The 17315-nt window shown below is 38.4% G+C and overlaps 1 protein-coding gene across 4 annotated transcripts in view; it reads right to left on the bottom strand.

Moving 5' to 3' along the window:
- WDR26 (WD repeat domain 26) overlaps nt 1-17315 on the bottom strand; it is a 44216-nt gene that overhangs the window by 11984 nt on the left and 14917 nt on the right. For 2 of the 4 annotated variants that reach the window (XM_067564880.1, XM_067564878.1), the window contains exons 7-10: nt 16640-16762; nt 12977-13115; nt 4409-4549; nt 255-374 (exon numbers count right to left, since the gene is read on the bottom strand). In XM_067564880.1, coding sequence (XP_067420981.1) covers nt 255-374; nt 4409-4549; nt 12977-13115; nt 16640-16762 — 523 coding nt within the window. The remainder of the gene's footprint in view (nt 1-254; nt 375-4408; nt 4550-12976; nt 13116-16639; nt 16763-17315) is intronic. The other 2 variants (XM_067564876.1, XM_067564877.1) reach the window with 2 other exon arrangements.

Genomic DNA, 17315 nt, shown 5'->3' with positions numbered 1-17315 from the left:
GCCCTGTCAGGGAATTAGTATGCATGCTACACTACCTCCAAAATTAGGAGGACCAAAAGATTTCACAGGCAACTAAGTTGATAGCAAATTAAATTATTTTTCATTACATGTACTCTAGTGATTACCTGAACATATAAAGAAAATAGACCCATTAATCATGTTACACCTGTTTTTACTCTTAAGTGCATTCTGCTGTTTTCAGCTGCAATGAAACAGGTGTTCTGAGGGGACATGAACACACAGGTACAACTTACACACTGATAGAACTGTCCACGTTGCCCTCCTGTTACAAAGCGTTTCCCATCTGGATTCCAAGCTACGCTGGTTAAACTGTCTTCATGAGATTGACTCATCTTTGTTCTCAGCTCACCAGTCTGGAGAGGAAACAAAGAAAAATCAGCCACCAGAAAAATCCTGCATTCCCCACCCCTAAAGATATACCAGTAACAGATGTGCATTAAACTTAACCCAGTGTTTCTAATTATGCAATTAATGCAGTGAAATGTCCATAAAAAGGTTAAAAAAAGTTGCACACTATGAAAGCCTTCTAGGGAGCAGTGAGGAGGTGGAGCTGGGGTCATTCTAATTTTCTTTCAGCATGGGAAACTGTCAGTCATGTTTTCGCTCCAGCAACTGCAATGAGCTCAATCTTGGAACTTTTTTGCCTCCACTTCAGATCTGAAGCCAAGACAGGTAAGGGGTGTATTTAATGGATTTGGAGGAAAGGATTAAGAATGGGGAAGAAGAAAGGAAAGAAGAGATGTGAATAAAGGACAAAGTGAAATATCAATGAAGGAAGGGAAAAAGATAAACAAGAGGCAAAGAAAAATAAAAAAGGGGAGTGAAGGAAAGAGGAAATCAAAAGAATGCAGAAACAGTAAATTAATTTTTACTAGAAAGCTGTGTACCAAAAAAATCTTATATAGAACATAAGAATGGTGATAGTGGGTAAAACCAGTGGTGTATCTAGCCCACTATCCTGTCTTCCAACAGCCCCAGATGCTTCAGAGGGAATAAACAGAACAGGGCAGTTATCAAGTGATCCACTCCCTGTCCACTCCCAGATTCTGAAAGTCAGAAGTTTAGGGACACCCAGAATGTTGGGTTGTGTCCCTGATCACCTTGGCTAATAGCCATTGATGGACCTATCCTTCATGAACTCATCTAATTCTTTTTTTAACGCAGTTATGCTTTTGGCCTTCAACATCCCCTGGCAAGGAGTTCCACAGGTTGACTATGCATAGTGTGAAGTACTTTCTTATGTTAGTTTTAAACCTGCTGCTTATTAATTTAATTGGGTGATCCTTGGTTCTTGTGTTATATTGAAGCGGTAAACAACACTTCCTTATTCACTTTCTCCGCACCATTAGTTATTTTATAGATCTAGAATCACATTCTCACCTTAGTTGTCTCTTTTCTAAGCTGAACAGTACCAGTCTTTAATCTCTCCTTGTGTAGAAGCTGTTTCATGCCCCTAATAATTTTTTTTTTTGCTGTTCTCTGTACCTTTTCAAATTCTAACATCTTTTTTGAGAGGGGGAGACCAGAACTGCATGCAGTACTCAAGGCAGTGGGTGTATTTAATGGATTTGGAGGGAAGCATTATGAATGTGGAAGAGGAAAGGAAAGAAGAGATGTATCATGAATTTACATACTGGCATTATGATATTTACTGTCTTCTTATTTATCCCTTTCCTAAAGGTTCCTAACATTCTGTTAAATAAAAATATTTATTTATTTATATTTACTGTCACTGCACATTGAGCAAATGTTTTCATAGAACTGTCCACAATGACTCCAAGAGCTCTTTCTTGATTGGTAACAGCTAATTTAGACCCCATCATTTTGTATGTATAATTGGAATTTTTTCCAAACATGCATTACTTAACATTTAATTTCATCTGCCACTTCGTTGCCCAGTCACCTAGTTTAGTGAGATCCCTTTGTAACTCTTCTCAAGCAGCTTTGGACTTAGCCATCTTAATTTGTATCATCTGTGAATTGTGCCATCTCACTGTTCACCCCCTTTTCTGGATCATTTATGAATGTGTTGAAAGATCCATAGACCCCACACCCCCCATTTACCTCCCTCCATTGTGAAAATGACCATTTTTCCTTATCTTAACTAATTAAGGATTCATGAGAGGACCTTATTTCTTCTCCCATGACTGCTTATTTTGTTTAAGAGCTTTTGGTGTGCGACCTTGTCAAAGGCTTTCTATATCCAGTGGATCATTCTTGTCCACGTTTGGTGACCCTCTCAAAGAATTTTAATAGATTAGCGAGACGTGATTTCCTTTTACAAACACCATGTTGACTCATCTCAAACACACCATGTTTATCGGTGTGTCTGATAATTCTGTTCTTCACCATAGTTTCAGCCGGTTTGGTACTGAAGTTAGGCTTGCTAGCCTGCAGTTGCCAGGATCACCTCTGGAGCCTCTCTCAAAAATTGGCATTACATTAGCTATCCTCCAGTGATTTGGTACAAAAGATGATTTGAAGGATAGGTTACATACCACAGTTAATAGTTTTGCAATTTCATATTTGAATTCCTTCAAAACTCTTGGGTGAATACCATCTGACCCTGGCGACTTATTAAATTTAAAGAGTATCAGTTTGTTCTAAAAGCACTTTTAACAACACCTCAGTCTAAGACAGTTCCTCAGATGTGTCACCTAAAAAGAATGGCTCAGGTATGGGAATCTCACTCTCATCCTCTGCAGTGAAGACAGATACAAATAATTAATTCTGCTTCTCTGCAATGGCCTTGTCATCCTTACTGGTTACCATTTTCTGGATATTGCAGCTTAAACTCTCCATGCTAAGATGGACTTTTGTCCTTGGATTGCAAAGCAATTTCTATAACAGGGGTGTCATACTCATTTGGAGGAAAGGGTCAAATGCCATGTTTCAGTATAGTATTCGAGATATAAATCTACTGGAATATAAATTCTGAACTTCAAATTCCCCTTAATCCTCATTGATCTCCCACTGGGAGATTTGACCAGCATAGCTCTTAGGTAGTAACTAAACCATTATTGATGATTAAATTCCTTCCTCTGCATCCTTTGTTCTCCTTTAGGCCACTACTTCTGCCTTTTGTTTCTCTTCCTTTCTCTATCAGAGTCTCTCTTCTGTTCTTCCCTTTGTACTTCCTTCCCTGCAACATCTCCCTATTCTCTCAAGGGCTTTACTCCCCTAAAATGATCAGCAATGGAATATGTAACCTTGATACCAAAATGTCCTTTGTTGGCCTTGAGTCGATATTCCAACGGATGTTAATAAGGAACAAAGTTCACCCCGAGTCACTGTTTCAGGCTGTCTGCAGACTCAGCCCTGGTCTACACTTACCTGGAGATTTGGCGGCAGTCGACGAGAGTTACGCAAACTATGCAGAGTAGCTTGCGTAACTCACGTCCACTGCTCTGCTTCCCTTCTGCGCGCTGTCTACGCAGCATTACGCTGCTTGAGGGGGTGGTTTACCAGCATCGACTTCCTGATTGATTGAGCAGGTCTACACTGACCGCTCAATTGATCCAGAAACATCGATTTGCCGCCGTCAGTATAGACATGGCCTCAGATATAATGGTTATGGGTTTACACTGTTCACATTTGAAAAGTTCTCTCTGCAGCCAGAGGTGCTAGAAACCTTTTTAATTTTAAATGACACCTTTAGATTCTGCACAATCTTAATGTGTTCTATGGGCCAGATCCAGCCTGTATTGGCCATATGTTTCACATTCTACTTCTAAAGCCCAAAATTATTTTCTGGATTGCCTCATGCACTGAACAAAGAGGACAAAATGCTCTTGGATCACACTTTTCTCAGCACTACACGGATGGGTCAGACGTCACCTTACTGGCAACTTGGACCACAAAATTAAAGCGGTCACAGTACTTGGGGCTCCTAACTATTTCCTCACCTCTGTGAGATAAACCTCATAAATGTCACTTAAACATTAGAAGCATAACAACTAATCTTTATAAAAGCCATGGGACTAAAGGAATTCACACCTAAATCCTCAAATAAATCCTCTTGAAATGTATCATCTGGACTTTTAAAAAAATAGTAACTTCTCCCTGGTATGGATGATCACTTGGAATGGAAACGTGGTAGCCACCTGATTGTATTCCAGAGTTGAAAGGATAGAGAGCTTAGGATGAGTAGACTCACTGACATATTAGTTTCATTTCTATTCACATTTAATATACCAATTTTATATGCTACCTAGATTTGGGTCTATTTGCAATCTTTTTAATAAAATGAAAAGCTGCAATTTTTCTATGTTCACCTACAGAAACAAGCTTACTGAGGTGATTTCATCCTTACTTAACAGTTCTAATCCATAACAAAGCAAACTGCTAGAGTTAAACATGACATTTTATATTAATATTGATTGCTTACTTGTACATTCCAGAGCCAAAGCTCAGAGCAGTCATCTGGGCCACAGGCAACAAGATAGTTGTCATCTGGACTCCAAGCAATATAAGAAACACCATATGCATGGCCTTCTAATGTCTTAAGCAATTTTAGCTGGTGTGTATCCTAAATAAAACAAATATATTGTGCTAAGATTAGTCAATATTTGGCATAACCAATTTGAGCAGCTGTCAAGATAACCTGAGCAAAATCCTATAGTCCTGAGTTTTTATAGCATTTCCACCCAATTCAGGCCTGCACGATTTGTTTGATCTTTTAAAACACAACATTCTCTTTACAGAATCTTAATCTCTATTTGTAAGTGAGCATTTACTACCCTACAGAGTAGATTCACATACAAACAAAAATAGCCCATCCAAGATCCCCAGCATACAGAGAGAATTACTAGTAGGTATTCTGAGAAGGTTATATCCTTCCTTTATTTTGTTGTGGAACTTAATCAGAGTTCTGTGCAGAGACAATAATACAATATGGCCCATAGTTCAGATTGATACTAGTATCAGTATGATACTTAGACATTATGCTATACTTCATCCTCAAAGCACTGTAAGGACTTTATACAGTAAACAGTAGAACCAGTCTTTACACCCTTGTGAAATAAACAAGTATTGTTAACCATGTCGTAAAACACGATTAAATAAGACAGAAGTTAGGTCACTTGCCTCAGGCCAGGCAGTCACTGTGACAGAATCAGGTTTAGAATTTCAGAGTGCCTGGCTCCTAGTCCCTTAGTGCTTAGTCAGCTACTACACTTCCAACTGCTAGTTTTAAAATAAAATATTCAATTGACCACAATAAGAATATTTTCTTCAATTCTTTGTAGTTTTAGGAATACAAGAGCCTACCTTATTAAAGTGATAATATATGTTACAGGACTGTAAACCAGTTATGAAGAAGTGCCTTTGTTTTAATTGTATTTAGTCATTAATACTGACAGTTTAGTTAATGCATGAGGCACTCCTTTTGCCTACTGAATCAATTTAAAATTGTAGATTTTAAAATGCAAGTTACTGCTTAGCAGGTAATGGCAGGACAGCTAATCAGAGTGAAGTCTTAAGGTATTTATCAACTATTTCAAATATTAAGATGGTTTATGCTATTAAACACTTGGGTCAGTTGCTGCCTTGATCCAAACACTGCAAGGTTCCACTTGAGTATAGAGCCCATGCCACTGTAGTCACACTGGTGTCAAGCCTCATGAATATGTCCCAAATCACATTAAAGACGCAGGATATAGTGATCACATCTCTCCATTGTTTGAAAACATTTCCTACTTGCCCACTATCCTTTGTGGCTTTTGTCTTTTCCCATACCGAAACGTCTCTTCAGGGATTGAAAAAAATCAACTCTGCTAATCACCCCTGGCAAGTGAAGAGTGCACAGTTAGTACTGCATTGGTTAAAGTTCAGAAGGCTGAGTCTGCACACAGATCCAGTTCCTATGTCACTGCTCATTGCTGCTAGCCAAAGCTGAGCAAATGTGATTAGTCTTGTCATTTTCACTGCTATAGGTCAGAACCTTATGGGTAGCAATGAAAATGGGAAGAATAGTCTCATTTTCCCAGGCAGTCAGAATGAAAACACAACTATTCTTTCCATTTTCCCTTCTGTCCCTATGGGTCTGAACTGCAGCAGTGAAACTGACTAGACTCATTACTTAACTTCTCCTACCCCTTGGCAAAACAAGGAAGAACAGTAAAGACAGGCAATGGAGGTATTTATGGAACCTGAAACAGGCTAGGAAAGGAGATAGATTAGGATTACAGTAGAACCTCAGTTACGAACACCTCGGGAATGGAAGTTGTTCGTAACTCTGAACAAAACAATGGTTTTTTCAAAAGTTTACAACTGAACACTGACTTAATTCAGCTTTGAAACTTTACTATGCAGAAGAAAAATGTTGCTTTTAACCACCTTAATTTAAAGGAATCAAGCACAGAAACAGTTTCCTTACCTTATCAAATCTGTTTTTTAAACGTTGCCTTTTTTTTTTTTTTTTTTTAAGCAGTTTTCATTTAACTCACTACTCTACCGTATTTGCTTTGTTTGTATCTCTGCTGCTGCATGACTGCATACTTCAGGTTCCAAATGAGGTGTGTGGTTGACTGGTTTGTTTGTAACTCTGAGGTTTTACTGTATTTGTGCTTATCTGAAAAATTTCCTTTCTTCAAATAGCAAGGATCCTTCCTGCAGAAGGGCCAATGCTTACTACATGAGGTAGACAGATCTAACAGACACTGGCAGCAGTCTAGACTCCTCCCTCTGAAGTTCCTCTCCAGTTTAAGTCATCTCCACAGTTAAGATTTTTAGATTATTTGATTTAAAATGTATGGCTACCTCAGAAGATGAGTTTACCCAGTTTTTTAAATTTAATAAATGAACTCCTTCACATATCCCCTAGTTTGACCCAGATGGGCTAGGTGTGCAGGCCTTGCTACTTGGACCCCAAAAAAAAAAAAAAAAAAAAAAGCATTCAGACAGATGAGTTTTCCTATGCTTTGGTGAAGCCAGGTCTGCAAGTTCTATAAACAGAATTTTTCAGCAGTGTAAAAGTTTTTTGGAAAGAAATGAAGACTCTAAAATACACAGATTCCCTTATAAAAACTTATCTGCAGTGCAGCATGTAGCACTCCACTGAAGTTTGAGAACTATCTTTTAGAATTTAGTCAGCGTGTTGGTTAACAGCCATGGTCACTGGAATGGGTTTTTGCCTAAGGGCATTAAAACAAAGTTAAAAGTTCCACAGAAATGCCTGTTCAACGAGGCTGTCCTAAGAAATTTCTGGATGTCCAGGTGCACTAAGGTGTTTGTTGTTGTTCTTTGGGCAATTTCTTAACCAAAGGATGCTAGATCATCGATCACGATCATTCCCAAAGCTAAACCATCGAAGGATTTCTATTACTTGTGGAATACTAGCATCAGTCTCTGTTCCAAACCAGAATTTGGAATCTTACCTTCAATACCTTCCAATTTGGCAAACATTCAGGGAAAAATATCTTCAGAGTAACCGTGATGGTCAGAACAACCCACAATCAAAAATCGCCTCTCCCCCCAATTAATTCCTTTTAAATGCCAGGCAACTAGATTCAGGATGACTAGATCATGGTGAAGCACTCCTACAATACAGCCCTTCTGCAGTGTAGAAAGATGAGATGTCTCCTCTACCATGCTGTTATTGTAAAGTAAGTCTCCTTACCCATTAAAAATGTGGCCTCTCATTTCTCACCTACAGATGGACCTGATTAGTAGTGAGAACAGTAGGAATGGTTTGATCAGCATGCGGGGTTTCAGTTGGACAGCATCTTCATGAAAGCAACCTTCAAATGTCTTCTACTGGACAAGAATATGACTTTACTGTAGCTCTTGGATGTGAAGAAGCTCAAAGTTGGTAGTCCAAAAGTTGTCAGACTGAAACATAAGGATGAAGGCTCCATTCCTGAAGTCAGGTCTCAGCTTAGTCTGCCAGTCCCTTCTATATTAAGATTTTTCATAGAAAAGAGGAGTCTATTACCCCATAAGAACAAGAGATTTGCTTCCCTCTGAAGACTGAAAATGAATTGCCAAGAATCAGGTCCTAGCTGCATTAGAAACTACGTCTCTTCAAAACTTCTAAGACATCTGCACTTCTCTGGGTCAACACAGATAACAAAATAGCTTTAAAGTCGGGGGGGGGGGGGAAGGAGGGGAAGGAGGATCCAGCTCAAGTGGAACAAGCTTACACTAGAGATTATTATAATAGACAAAGTCTAACCAGCCAACATCAGTTTATTCTTCAAGACCTCTTTTGATAATGTTTTCCTACCAGAAACAGATGGACTTCAGCAACTGCACCCCTACCAAAACAAAACCCTTGCCATACCCTTTGCAATTTCTGAGAATTTATGCCTAAAATGGCTGGGGTATGAGTTGTGTATCCTGGAATTTTTCTTGTTTGCCATCAGCCTTGAATCTTACAGAAAGAAGTCAAAAGGAGTTTGATGGTGAGGAGAGGAAATGGAGCAGTGCTTGTTGCATCCATTTTTCTGTGCATCCTTTTGGGAAGAGGACAGAACAATTTTCTCCCCTTTTGCTTGGGGTGCTTTGTACTCCTTGGGATATAGATATGAACTCTGGAATTCATTCAGAGACCTAATGAGAGTTCTCCATCAATCCTTCCCTCTGTTTTATTTTAGCTTTATTCAATGAAACTCCTTTTGACTTGGGATCTTGGAGAGAGAATTAAATTGTACCCTGACAGAGAGAGGAGGTATCCCCAGTGAAGAAAGCTGAGGAGTGCTTGGGCTAGGTCAGGAAGGAACGTTTCATGGGATCACTAGCCAGTGAGTCTGTGGCTCCCACAAGTTACCTGGGAGGTGCTTCCAGAGTATAGATTACCCCGTCTTTATCTTCAGGAGATGGAGGAACAATCCCTGGGTACTCCTTATGTCCATGGTAGAAGACTCTCAAATTTATTATAGATAGAAAAACCTAACCTATCTTTTAACCAACTACTCAGAGTGACAGATACTACCCAACAAAAAGATCCAGCTAGGATTCATGATTCTAAATTTGCCTTTTGGTTTTCTGTTTTGAAGACTGCCCATGTTTTTTTAACCATATTTGAATGAGTTATCAAATCTTCATTTATGAAAGGCAAATACTTAGTTAAGATTCCAATCATGGAAACTGCTGTCCTTAAAGGTTGCTATAGAAAGGTTCCTTCAAATTCTTCATTTTTGCCCATATAAATCTGGAGCTTTGGAAGATCTCTCTCATTTCGTGGATTGTAGAGTTCCCATCTTCTGAGAGCACGCTAGATTTTACCTCTTTTGTATAAAAAAGAATCTTTATCATCATCTCAAAAGGCAATGTTTTTAGTATTTTCCCCAATCATTGGCAATTTCCTTCCTTTTAGCATTGTGTTGAAAAAGAGATTTTATCAAGTTTGGTACTCTGGAGGTAAGCAGTATCCAACCTTGGAGGACCTGTGATAAAACCTGATGGACAGGTAAGCTAGATTCTTGAGTGGAGATGGGCCCAAACAAAACAAAAAACAAACAAAAAAAACAACACCACCAATTTGAATAACCATCAGAGCACAAAGAAGAGGACAGGTGAATGGTTGAGGGAAGACCCTAAGGCCCCCCTCACTGTTTTAACCTTGCTGTTTGCTATCTGTGCCAGACACCACCATATCTCTGTGGCCTCATTGGTCCTCTGTGACTGAGGACCTAGCTTCTGACATCATCTTAGGGCCTTTAGCCTGTCTGATTTCCCTTCATCCTGGGGGAGGGCATGCCAGTCACCAGCCACTTCACCTATACCTCCTTCTGTGTCCACTGAGAGAGGGATGCCTAAGCAATCCCTTCCCAAGAGAGACCACAACCACCAAATCTTGAGGTAAGGGCGAGAAAAGCAAAGTTTTACTTTCTTCATGCTTTACTGCCATAGCTCTTGCTGTCCTTATACTGCAATACCTCAGGCAGGAAAGACTCCCCCCCAAATAGTTATTTGCTCCTCATACCCTCCAAAATTGTAGATCTTTTCGCTCTGAAATCCAGTTGCTCCAGATTCTAGACATTTTCAGTAGACAAGCAGAATTTTCTGTTATTAATCTAAGATTTGGAAGAAGAGGGCTTTTTTCCACCTGCCTGCAGTTGGAGTATAAAATTATACTGTTTTTCATAATCACAAAGTGGACTAGTTAGGAGGAGGAGCCTATGTTACTGTTAGTGATTGACAGGTCTTTGTCCACCTCAAAGATTGAAGCAGGCTGAAGGTCCAATGGATAATCACTCCATGGGCCTTGACTTGTTGAAGAACAGCAGGCAACCATCCTTCCACGAAACAGAACTCAACCCACTCCAACTGCAAGGAGGCTCTGAGGGAAAGGAAAGATCTTCCTTCCAACAGGAAAATTATAATGGAGTTATAAGAAGAGCTGCAAGTTTAAACACACACCTCAAGGCCCTTCCCTGCAGCTCTATTCCCCAAGCTTCTGTACTGGCTTCCTGTAAATATTTTAAAGTCTTTTTTTTTGTGCACTGCAGTCAACTATGGCAGCACAGTAACAGAAGTAGTATGCATTTATTGCCATTTCAAAAAGAGCACACAATAGTGATAACAGAGTCTACATAATTATAATGTTTTTCATAATCACTAAGTTGATATATCCTTATACAAAACAGTTACAACATTTCCTACTATAAAAGCTCACATTCTAAGACAGACAAGGCAAAACAAAAGACATGGAAAAATAGTTCAGGAAAAGGAGAACGTGGCAGGAAAGACATCCAGAATGAGCGAGTTTAAGAATGGGTTTGAAAGAGAAGGCAGATGGCGGACAAGATGGTAGTTCTTCCAGGTGCGGGTAGACAAAATAGAAAGATCAAAGGCCAGATTCTGCCACCTCTACTTAAGTAGAATACCTTTCCCCATAAGTGGTCCCATTTAACTCAAGGTACTAACTGACGTGACAGAATCTGAGTAAGTGAATAGTCTGATAGGACTGAAAGTGTAAGAAGAGCAAGGGGAAATGAGAGCAGAAATATAGGGGGGACAAGTTTGTAGAGCCTCTGGGTAAGGAGGCTGAAGTGGATGCAAGAGACCAGATTGAATTCAATGTGTGTGGGATAGTCAGAGGGACAAGAATGAAAAGATTTCAGCAGCAGCATTTTCATTACACTGGACTTTTGGGAGTGGGGTAAGTTTATTGTCAGCAAAAATCTGAGGGTTTGAATACCTTTTGTTGAACTATTGATGGAGCCCAAGAGGATTAAAATATACTGAAAATCTGAAGGGTATTTCCCTATTAGCACACAGCTACAGGATAGAATAAATTTGGGACAAAGTCTCTTGAACCAGTTATTTTGTTAACTTTCAACAATTACTTGAAATGAAAATAAATGAACTCCATATGCCCTGGCAACTCGTATGGCCCAATACAATTTAAAAGTCCATCTTCAATATATTCCATAAGAAGAGTGTTCCCTTCAACTTTACAGAGGAATAATTTTCAAATCTACTGATTGTTAAAAGATTTAATACAATTTCTTGGAATTTTTCCAAATAGTAGCCATTAGAAAAGCTGTGTTTCATTAGTTTGTTCCTTTAGTGACCCATGCTTACTTAACATTTTAGCACAATTTCAAACACCTACAGTGCATTTATTTTGGTATGATTAAATAGTATATAATTAATGATTCACTATGTAACTATTTTCCAGGTGCTTATTTTATTAGGTTAAAACAGCATTGGCATAAAAGATAGTTTGTCCATCTATATTAAAGCCAAGCCAGGAGGGCAGTGAAAACACTTATTTTCTGATCCAGTTACAACTTTGTTTCATTTTATTGTGTAGATCAGCCCTCAATAATTTTTTCTAAATAAGCTAAAATGTCCAGTCTATATTGCAAAAAAAGAACTCTTTTCTAACAGTCTCCAGACATTTATGAACTATAAAGTGGTCTGATTCCAATTAAAAATCATCTTTAGCACCAAGTTTTGAGAACCCTTAGCAGTAAGTTTTTTCAAGATGGATGTACACACACAACTCATCTGTTAACGGTTTTCAAGATCCTCCACCCTTCCCCAACAGAGAAGAGGTCAACTATTATATTCTCTATTAATTTGTCCCTTTTTTCTTTTGTGGGGAGGGGGCGGGGAAGGAGCACGGAGGGAGAGAATAAGGCTCCCCTTCAACTCAGATCCTGCTGCAGGACCCAGGAGCAACTTGCAATTTATAACTGGGGTTTCAGTAACAATAAGAGTATAATTTTTAAAATCTTCTCAAAGGGTTTGAGTGACAACTCTTTAATAAACCAGAATATTGCATATATCAATATCATACAATATATTGTGTATATGTATTAGGAAATATGCCACAAATATGTTGTTTTCAATTAGTAAATGAACATAATATCATCCAATTCATAATGCAGTTGAAAGACCAACAATATCACTAAGACCTGAATAATCCCTGAGTGACTGCTCAAGCATTTTATTTACAAGAAAATACAATACAGACAGGAAAGATACTGATATCCAATAGTTAGGGTAAGGAGATGTGGCAGCTTTCATGTAGCAGAAGCAAATAAGCAATATATAGTAATTTAAAACATAAGGAGAACTTAGTCTTCAAGAAAAGATATGCAGTTTTTTTCTTCATGAGTCAAGTCAATGAGTTTTGCCAGGTTTTCATAGACCACAACTCAAGAAAAGTTCCTCAAGTTATACAAGGGCAATGAATAGCTATGTTTGATGAAACTTCTATATGGTCTGTGACATTTTATCACTCAAAGATCAGGTGGCATGTTTAAATGGTGAACAGAACTTCTATTTAAATCTTAAAAGTAAAAATGTGTGTGTGAAGAGGGTAAGGATTTAAAATAACCGAGAGAAAGGTCATTCACTGGAATAATACCAAAAGCTTTAGGAAAGCCTTAAACAAAAGCACAATGAAAATTTAAGAAAGACTGCATGATTTAGAAGAGATGTACATAGTTTAGTTTTTTTTAGATCTTTAACTACACACATTTAAAGTATGAGCACTTACTGGATCAACCTGCCATATAATAACAGTTGTGTCCTTTGATCCCGTTGCTAGTTTAGTTCCATCATTGGAGAATTTACAGAACCATACTTCATTACAGTGCTCTGTAAGTATTTGCTGTGTGTAGCATGGGAACTGTTTCCTGAAAGAAAACAAAAACAAACCATAGGATTTGTTAAACAATCTGATAAGCAATTGGTAAAAGTTAAAGATTTCTGCAGTTAACAGGTATGTTCAAAACATAGGGTCATCTTCAAAGTTCATAATGAACATTAACTAGCCATTAGTCTGAGGGCTGCTAGGTATTGGTGATTTTTTTAAAGATTAAAAACAACCCCTTAAATAATTCAGAACCATTAAGATGTGAATATAGCCAATCTCTTAAGTCACAAGATCTTACTGTTCCGGAGGGGTAGCTGTGTTAGTTTGTATACAGCAAAAACAACGAGAGTTCTGTAGCACTTTAAAGACTAACAAATTTAATTTCAGCAGGCACAAGCTTTCGTGGGCTTCAGCCCACTTCCTCAGATGCAGTTGTTAGAAATAATACAGCAAATATTGGCAACATATATAGGAAGCAACATATACATATCCAAAGATCTTACTGTTACACCCTCATACTTCCAGCTACATTCCTATCTACTATTTGTTTACACTCACTGTGTCTCATCTTCAATTAAAATTATAAGATCTTCAGGAGACTTACTGGACCTTCCAAGAGTTTTGTAGGACACAGAGAACAGTGAAGCCCCAATCTGATTGGGCTTCTGGACACTAACGTAGTAACAGTTAATAAATTAACAAACTACAAGACTTTTCATTTTAGCTATTTCTGGCAACTCTAGGGAAGTGATTCTTAATTCTGTGCTAAGAAGGAGTAAAAGTTAATTTCCATTACAAGATCATTTTTCAGGAAAACAAACCCTCATTAGTTTGCTGTAATTTAGATTTTTATTTAGTGTATATTGATGAGGTATTTTGTTACTCTGCAAGCCACATATAACCACCACCCCACTCTGAACAAAGAAAAACTAAAACAGAACAGTAAGCTATTTCAATAGCATCTATTTCCCCCTCCACTACTACCATTATGTGCAACAGAAGATCCTATATTCAAAATGCTAAGTTCATGCAGAAAAATGGAGAGAAGTTTGATTATGTTTGCAGCTCACCTACTGGCACCAAGTACAGTTTTTCACAGCTGACTACACATTCATGTCTGAAATCAGCTGGCTGGCTGTGTGGGTTATTTATGTTACTGTAGCTTCTAGAGCTGCTAATGTGCAAAGCATTGTGCAAACACGTAAGACAGTCTCTGCCCCATACAGCTTACAAGTTAACTGTGGGCAGGAACCATCTTTTATAGGTGTATCCGTAGAGTGCTTGGCACAAAGGGGCCCTGATCCATAATTGGGGGAGCTACTGCAATAAATTAATACTATTTAAGTAAAGCTGGTTATAAAACATTAGTTACAAATCTTCGCTTACACTTAATACTGAAAATAAATTCATGACAAGTCACTGTTCTAAAATGAGTTCTCCCACTTTGTTCAGTCATGTTTATTGGTAAGAACCAATACTGCAAGTACTACCACCAATTTGTTTTGTATGCTGATGATGTGGAAATCCTTTCAAAATATTTTCTGTGCTTTTTTAAAGTAGTGAGACACTCATGGTATTACAAGACTCAGAACAATGAGCAATACCCCAAAAATCAGAAAAACATAAGACAAGCAAACACCACCCTATCTCCCTGCTCCCCAAAATTAGTTTTAATTAAGAGAATTGGAGGCATGCCTCCATAGTCATGGCTTTGTGATTTTTAAGAATGGTTATATGGAAAAATCTACTTAATTCCAACATGTCATTTGAAAACACTGTGCAACCCCTCAAAATATTTCCCAGTACTGTAACTGCTTTCAGACAATCAAGAAGTTTGTGATCTTTAGATTGTGTAAACTGAATTTGAGACATGGTGATTACAGGAAGACTTGTTTTAACCCTATTTTTTATTTTACTACTGCTCTGTCAGTTCTAATACTGTATTTCTAAAGCTGCTTTCTCTTTTTAAAAAGAGTAGAAAAAGTTTAAAAAATTCACAGGGCCATTTAGCATAAGAACATGTAATTATCAATTTAATGACTAGTCACAAAAGTGAGACAGTGAACAAAGCATTGGAAATGATGCCTGCATACAGCAGTAGACCTGCCTGTCACTGATGTGTATTGAAGGAGTCCATGCAAGTCACTTACATTGTTGCCTTACATCAAGGAGAGAAAAGCACTCTTTCCTCTCTCAACTAATGAGACAAGTTGCTCAGTAAGTTGCACTTCACAGATACTTTGCTGTATGTATTAAGCAGGTACTCAAGAGAATGAAAAATTGGTTGCTTAGCCCTGGTCTACACTTACGTGGAGATTTGGCAGCAGTCGACGGGAGTTACGCAAACTACGCAGAGTAGCTTGCATAACTCCCGTCGACTGCTGTGCTTCCCTTCTGTGCGCCATCTTCATTGCATTGCGCCAACTACGCTATTTGAGGGGGTGGTTTTACTCAGTCGACTTCCTGATCAATTGAGCGGGTCTACACTGACCGATCAATCAATCCAGAAAGGTCAATCTGGCGGCAGTGACTTTGCCGTCATCAGTATAGACATACTCTTAATCGCTGTTCTTTTCAGATGATGTGGAACAGAATAGAACTTGATACGCTGGGGTGGTCTCAAGACAAGATGTTGCTTAAGAAGGATTGTTGTTTGAACATGTTTTGTTTAGTTAACCGAGTACTCAAGCTCAACCACACTTCTCTACATTTCTGCTCACACACAAGTCCTTCATTACTGATCTGTTCAGTATAGGGAGTTTAACTTTAGGCCTTGTCCACACTTAGACAAGCCCTCTGTTTCCTTACACTTTATTCCACCATGTTTCATCATGTTTTTGACAAGTTTAGAATTATAAATTTAATCCTTTAAAAACAGGCCAAAAGAACTAAATTTAGATTACTGGAATAATAATTTATTTCTCCAGTGTTTACATTGAAAACATTGATTAAAAAACAGACACCATCAAGGTTGACAGTGTTGCTAACTAACCCAATATCTGCAAGAGGCAATGTTCACTTTGCTCCCAAAACCCCAAAGTCTTCAGGGGTTTTTAAATAAAAGTCACCTTCCCATGCATAATCCTACAGCCACAAACTGAAGTGGTAGGAGAAGAGAACTGGATAAGTAAACAGACTAAGTTCTCGACTTGGAGGGTGGGGGAAGGAAGGGTTAAAGATGGACTGATTATAAAAGGATGCTGTGAAAGATGCCCCACTCCCCCCATTAAGTTCTCCATTATCACATGGCCAGCTTCACCCTCACTCTGAGCACCCTTTCCCTCATGCCACCCCTTGAGAAGAAGTGATTGTGTGTTTAAGCTCTGTTAGTGTGATACAAGATTCCAATATTGCCAGAAATCCAATATAGATTAACCCCATTTCAAAAAAGTGAAAGTGGAAGTTACCAGTGGTCTATCCTATCAATCTTACAATTACCAAAGTTTCACTGTCTTTTTAAACTATTAGATTACTGTTACTTTAATTCTATCAGTTTGTTTACACATACTTAAAAAGGCCTTAAAAACAAAATTCAGAATTTGGCTTCCACTGTCTTGAACTCACCTCATTATGCCCAAGCATTGCAGCATGTACGGCGCACCACATACTGATCTCAGACCCCTGAAATAGGTAGGTACAATAGGTTGAGTTGAGGACAGAGTGGAAGCCTTTGTTTTGAAGTGTCTTCTTTTGAGGGGAAAAAGGGGGTACATCAGACTGCGGTTTAACTGATATATGCATACATACATACACATACACACACAGTATGCAAGTTTGGGTGTGGAGGATACAAAATTAGAAAGATAGGTCAAACTTTTATGTGGGCATGTATTTACTATGGGTAGGGTTTAGACAAGCACAGACTTGTTACATTTGGTCCTCAACAACTATTATTGTATTTTTATTTCTCTCTCTCTCAAAGGAGGGTGTTTCAATTGTCTTGATCTCTCCTTAGCTGGATGAAAATACAGCATTAACATAATTCTGGACTGGCAGCAAGTATTAAAAAACAATAAATTGTGTACACTATAACTGCCCTAACGTTAGGAATCCCTTATGAAGTATAAAGTAAAAGGACCCCAATTTCTACATGCACTGAAGAAAGCCTTCACACCACTTCTTATTCCCCAGAATTGAAATGAAGTGAGATGGCCATAAGTCCACACAAGGAATTCAAGGTGTTGTGGCAGTTAAAAGAACAAGATTATAAGAGTCTAAAGCCAAAACAATTACTTGAACA

This window comes from Emydura macquarii, unplaced genomic scaffold, assembly GCF_026122565.2.
Source record: "Emydura macquarii macquarii isolate MOO-44397 ecotype Brisbane River unplaced genomic scaffold, CSIRO-AGI_Emac_v2 contig_2676, whole genome shotgun sequence".
Lineage (NCBI taxonomy): Eukaryota > Metazoa > Chordata > Testudines > Chelidae > Emydura > Emydura macquarii.
The sequence above is the reverse complement of the archived record's forward strand: the minus strand, read 5'-3'. Positions and strand labels throughout refer to the sequence as shown.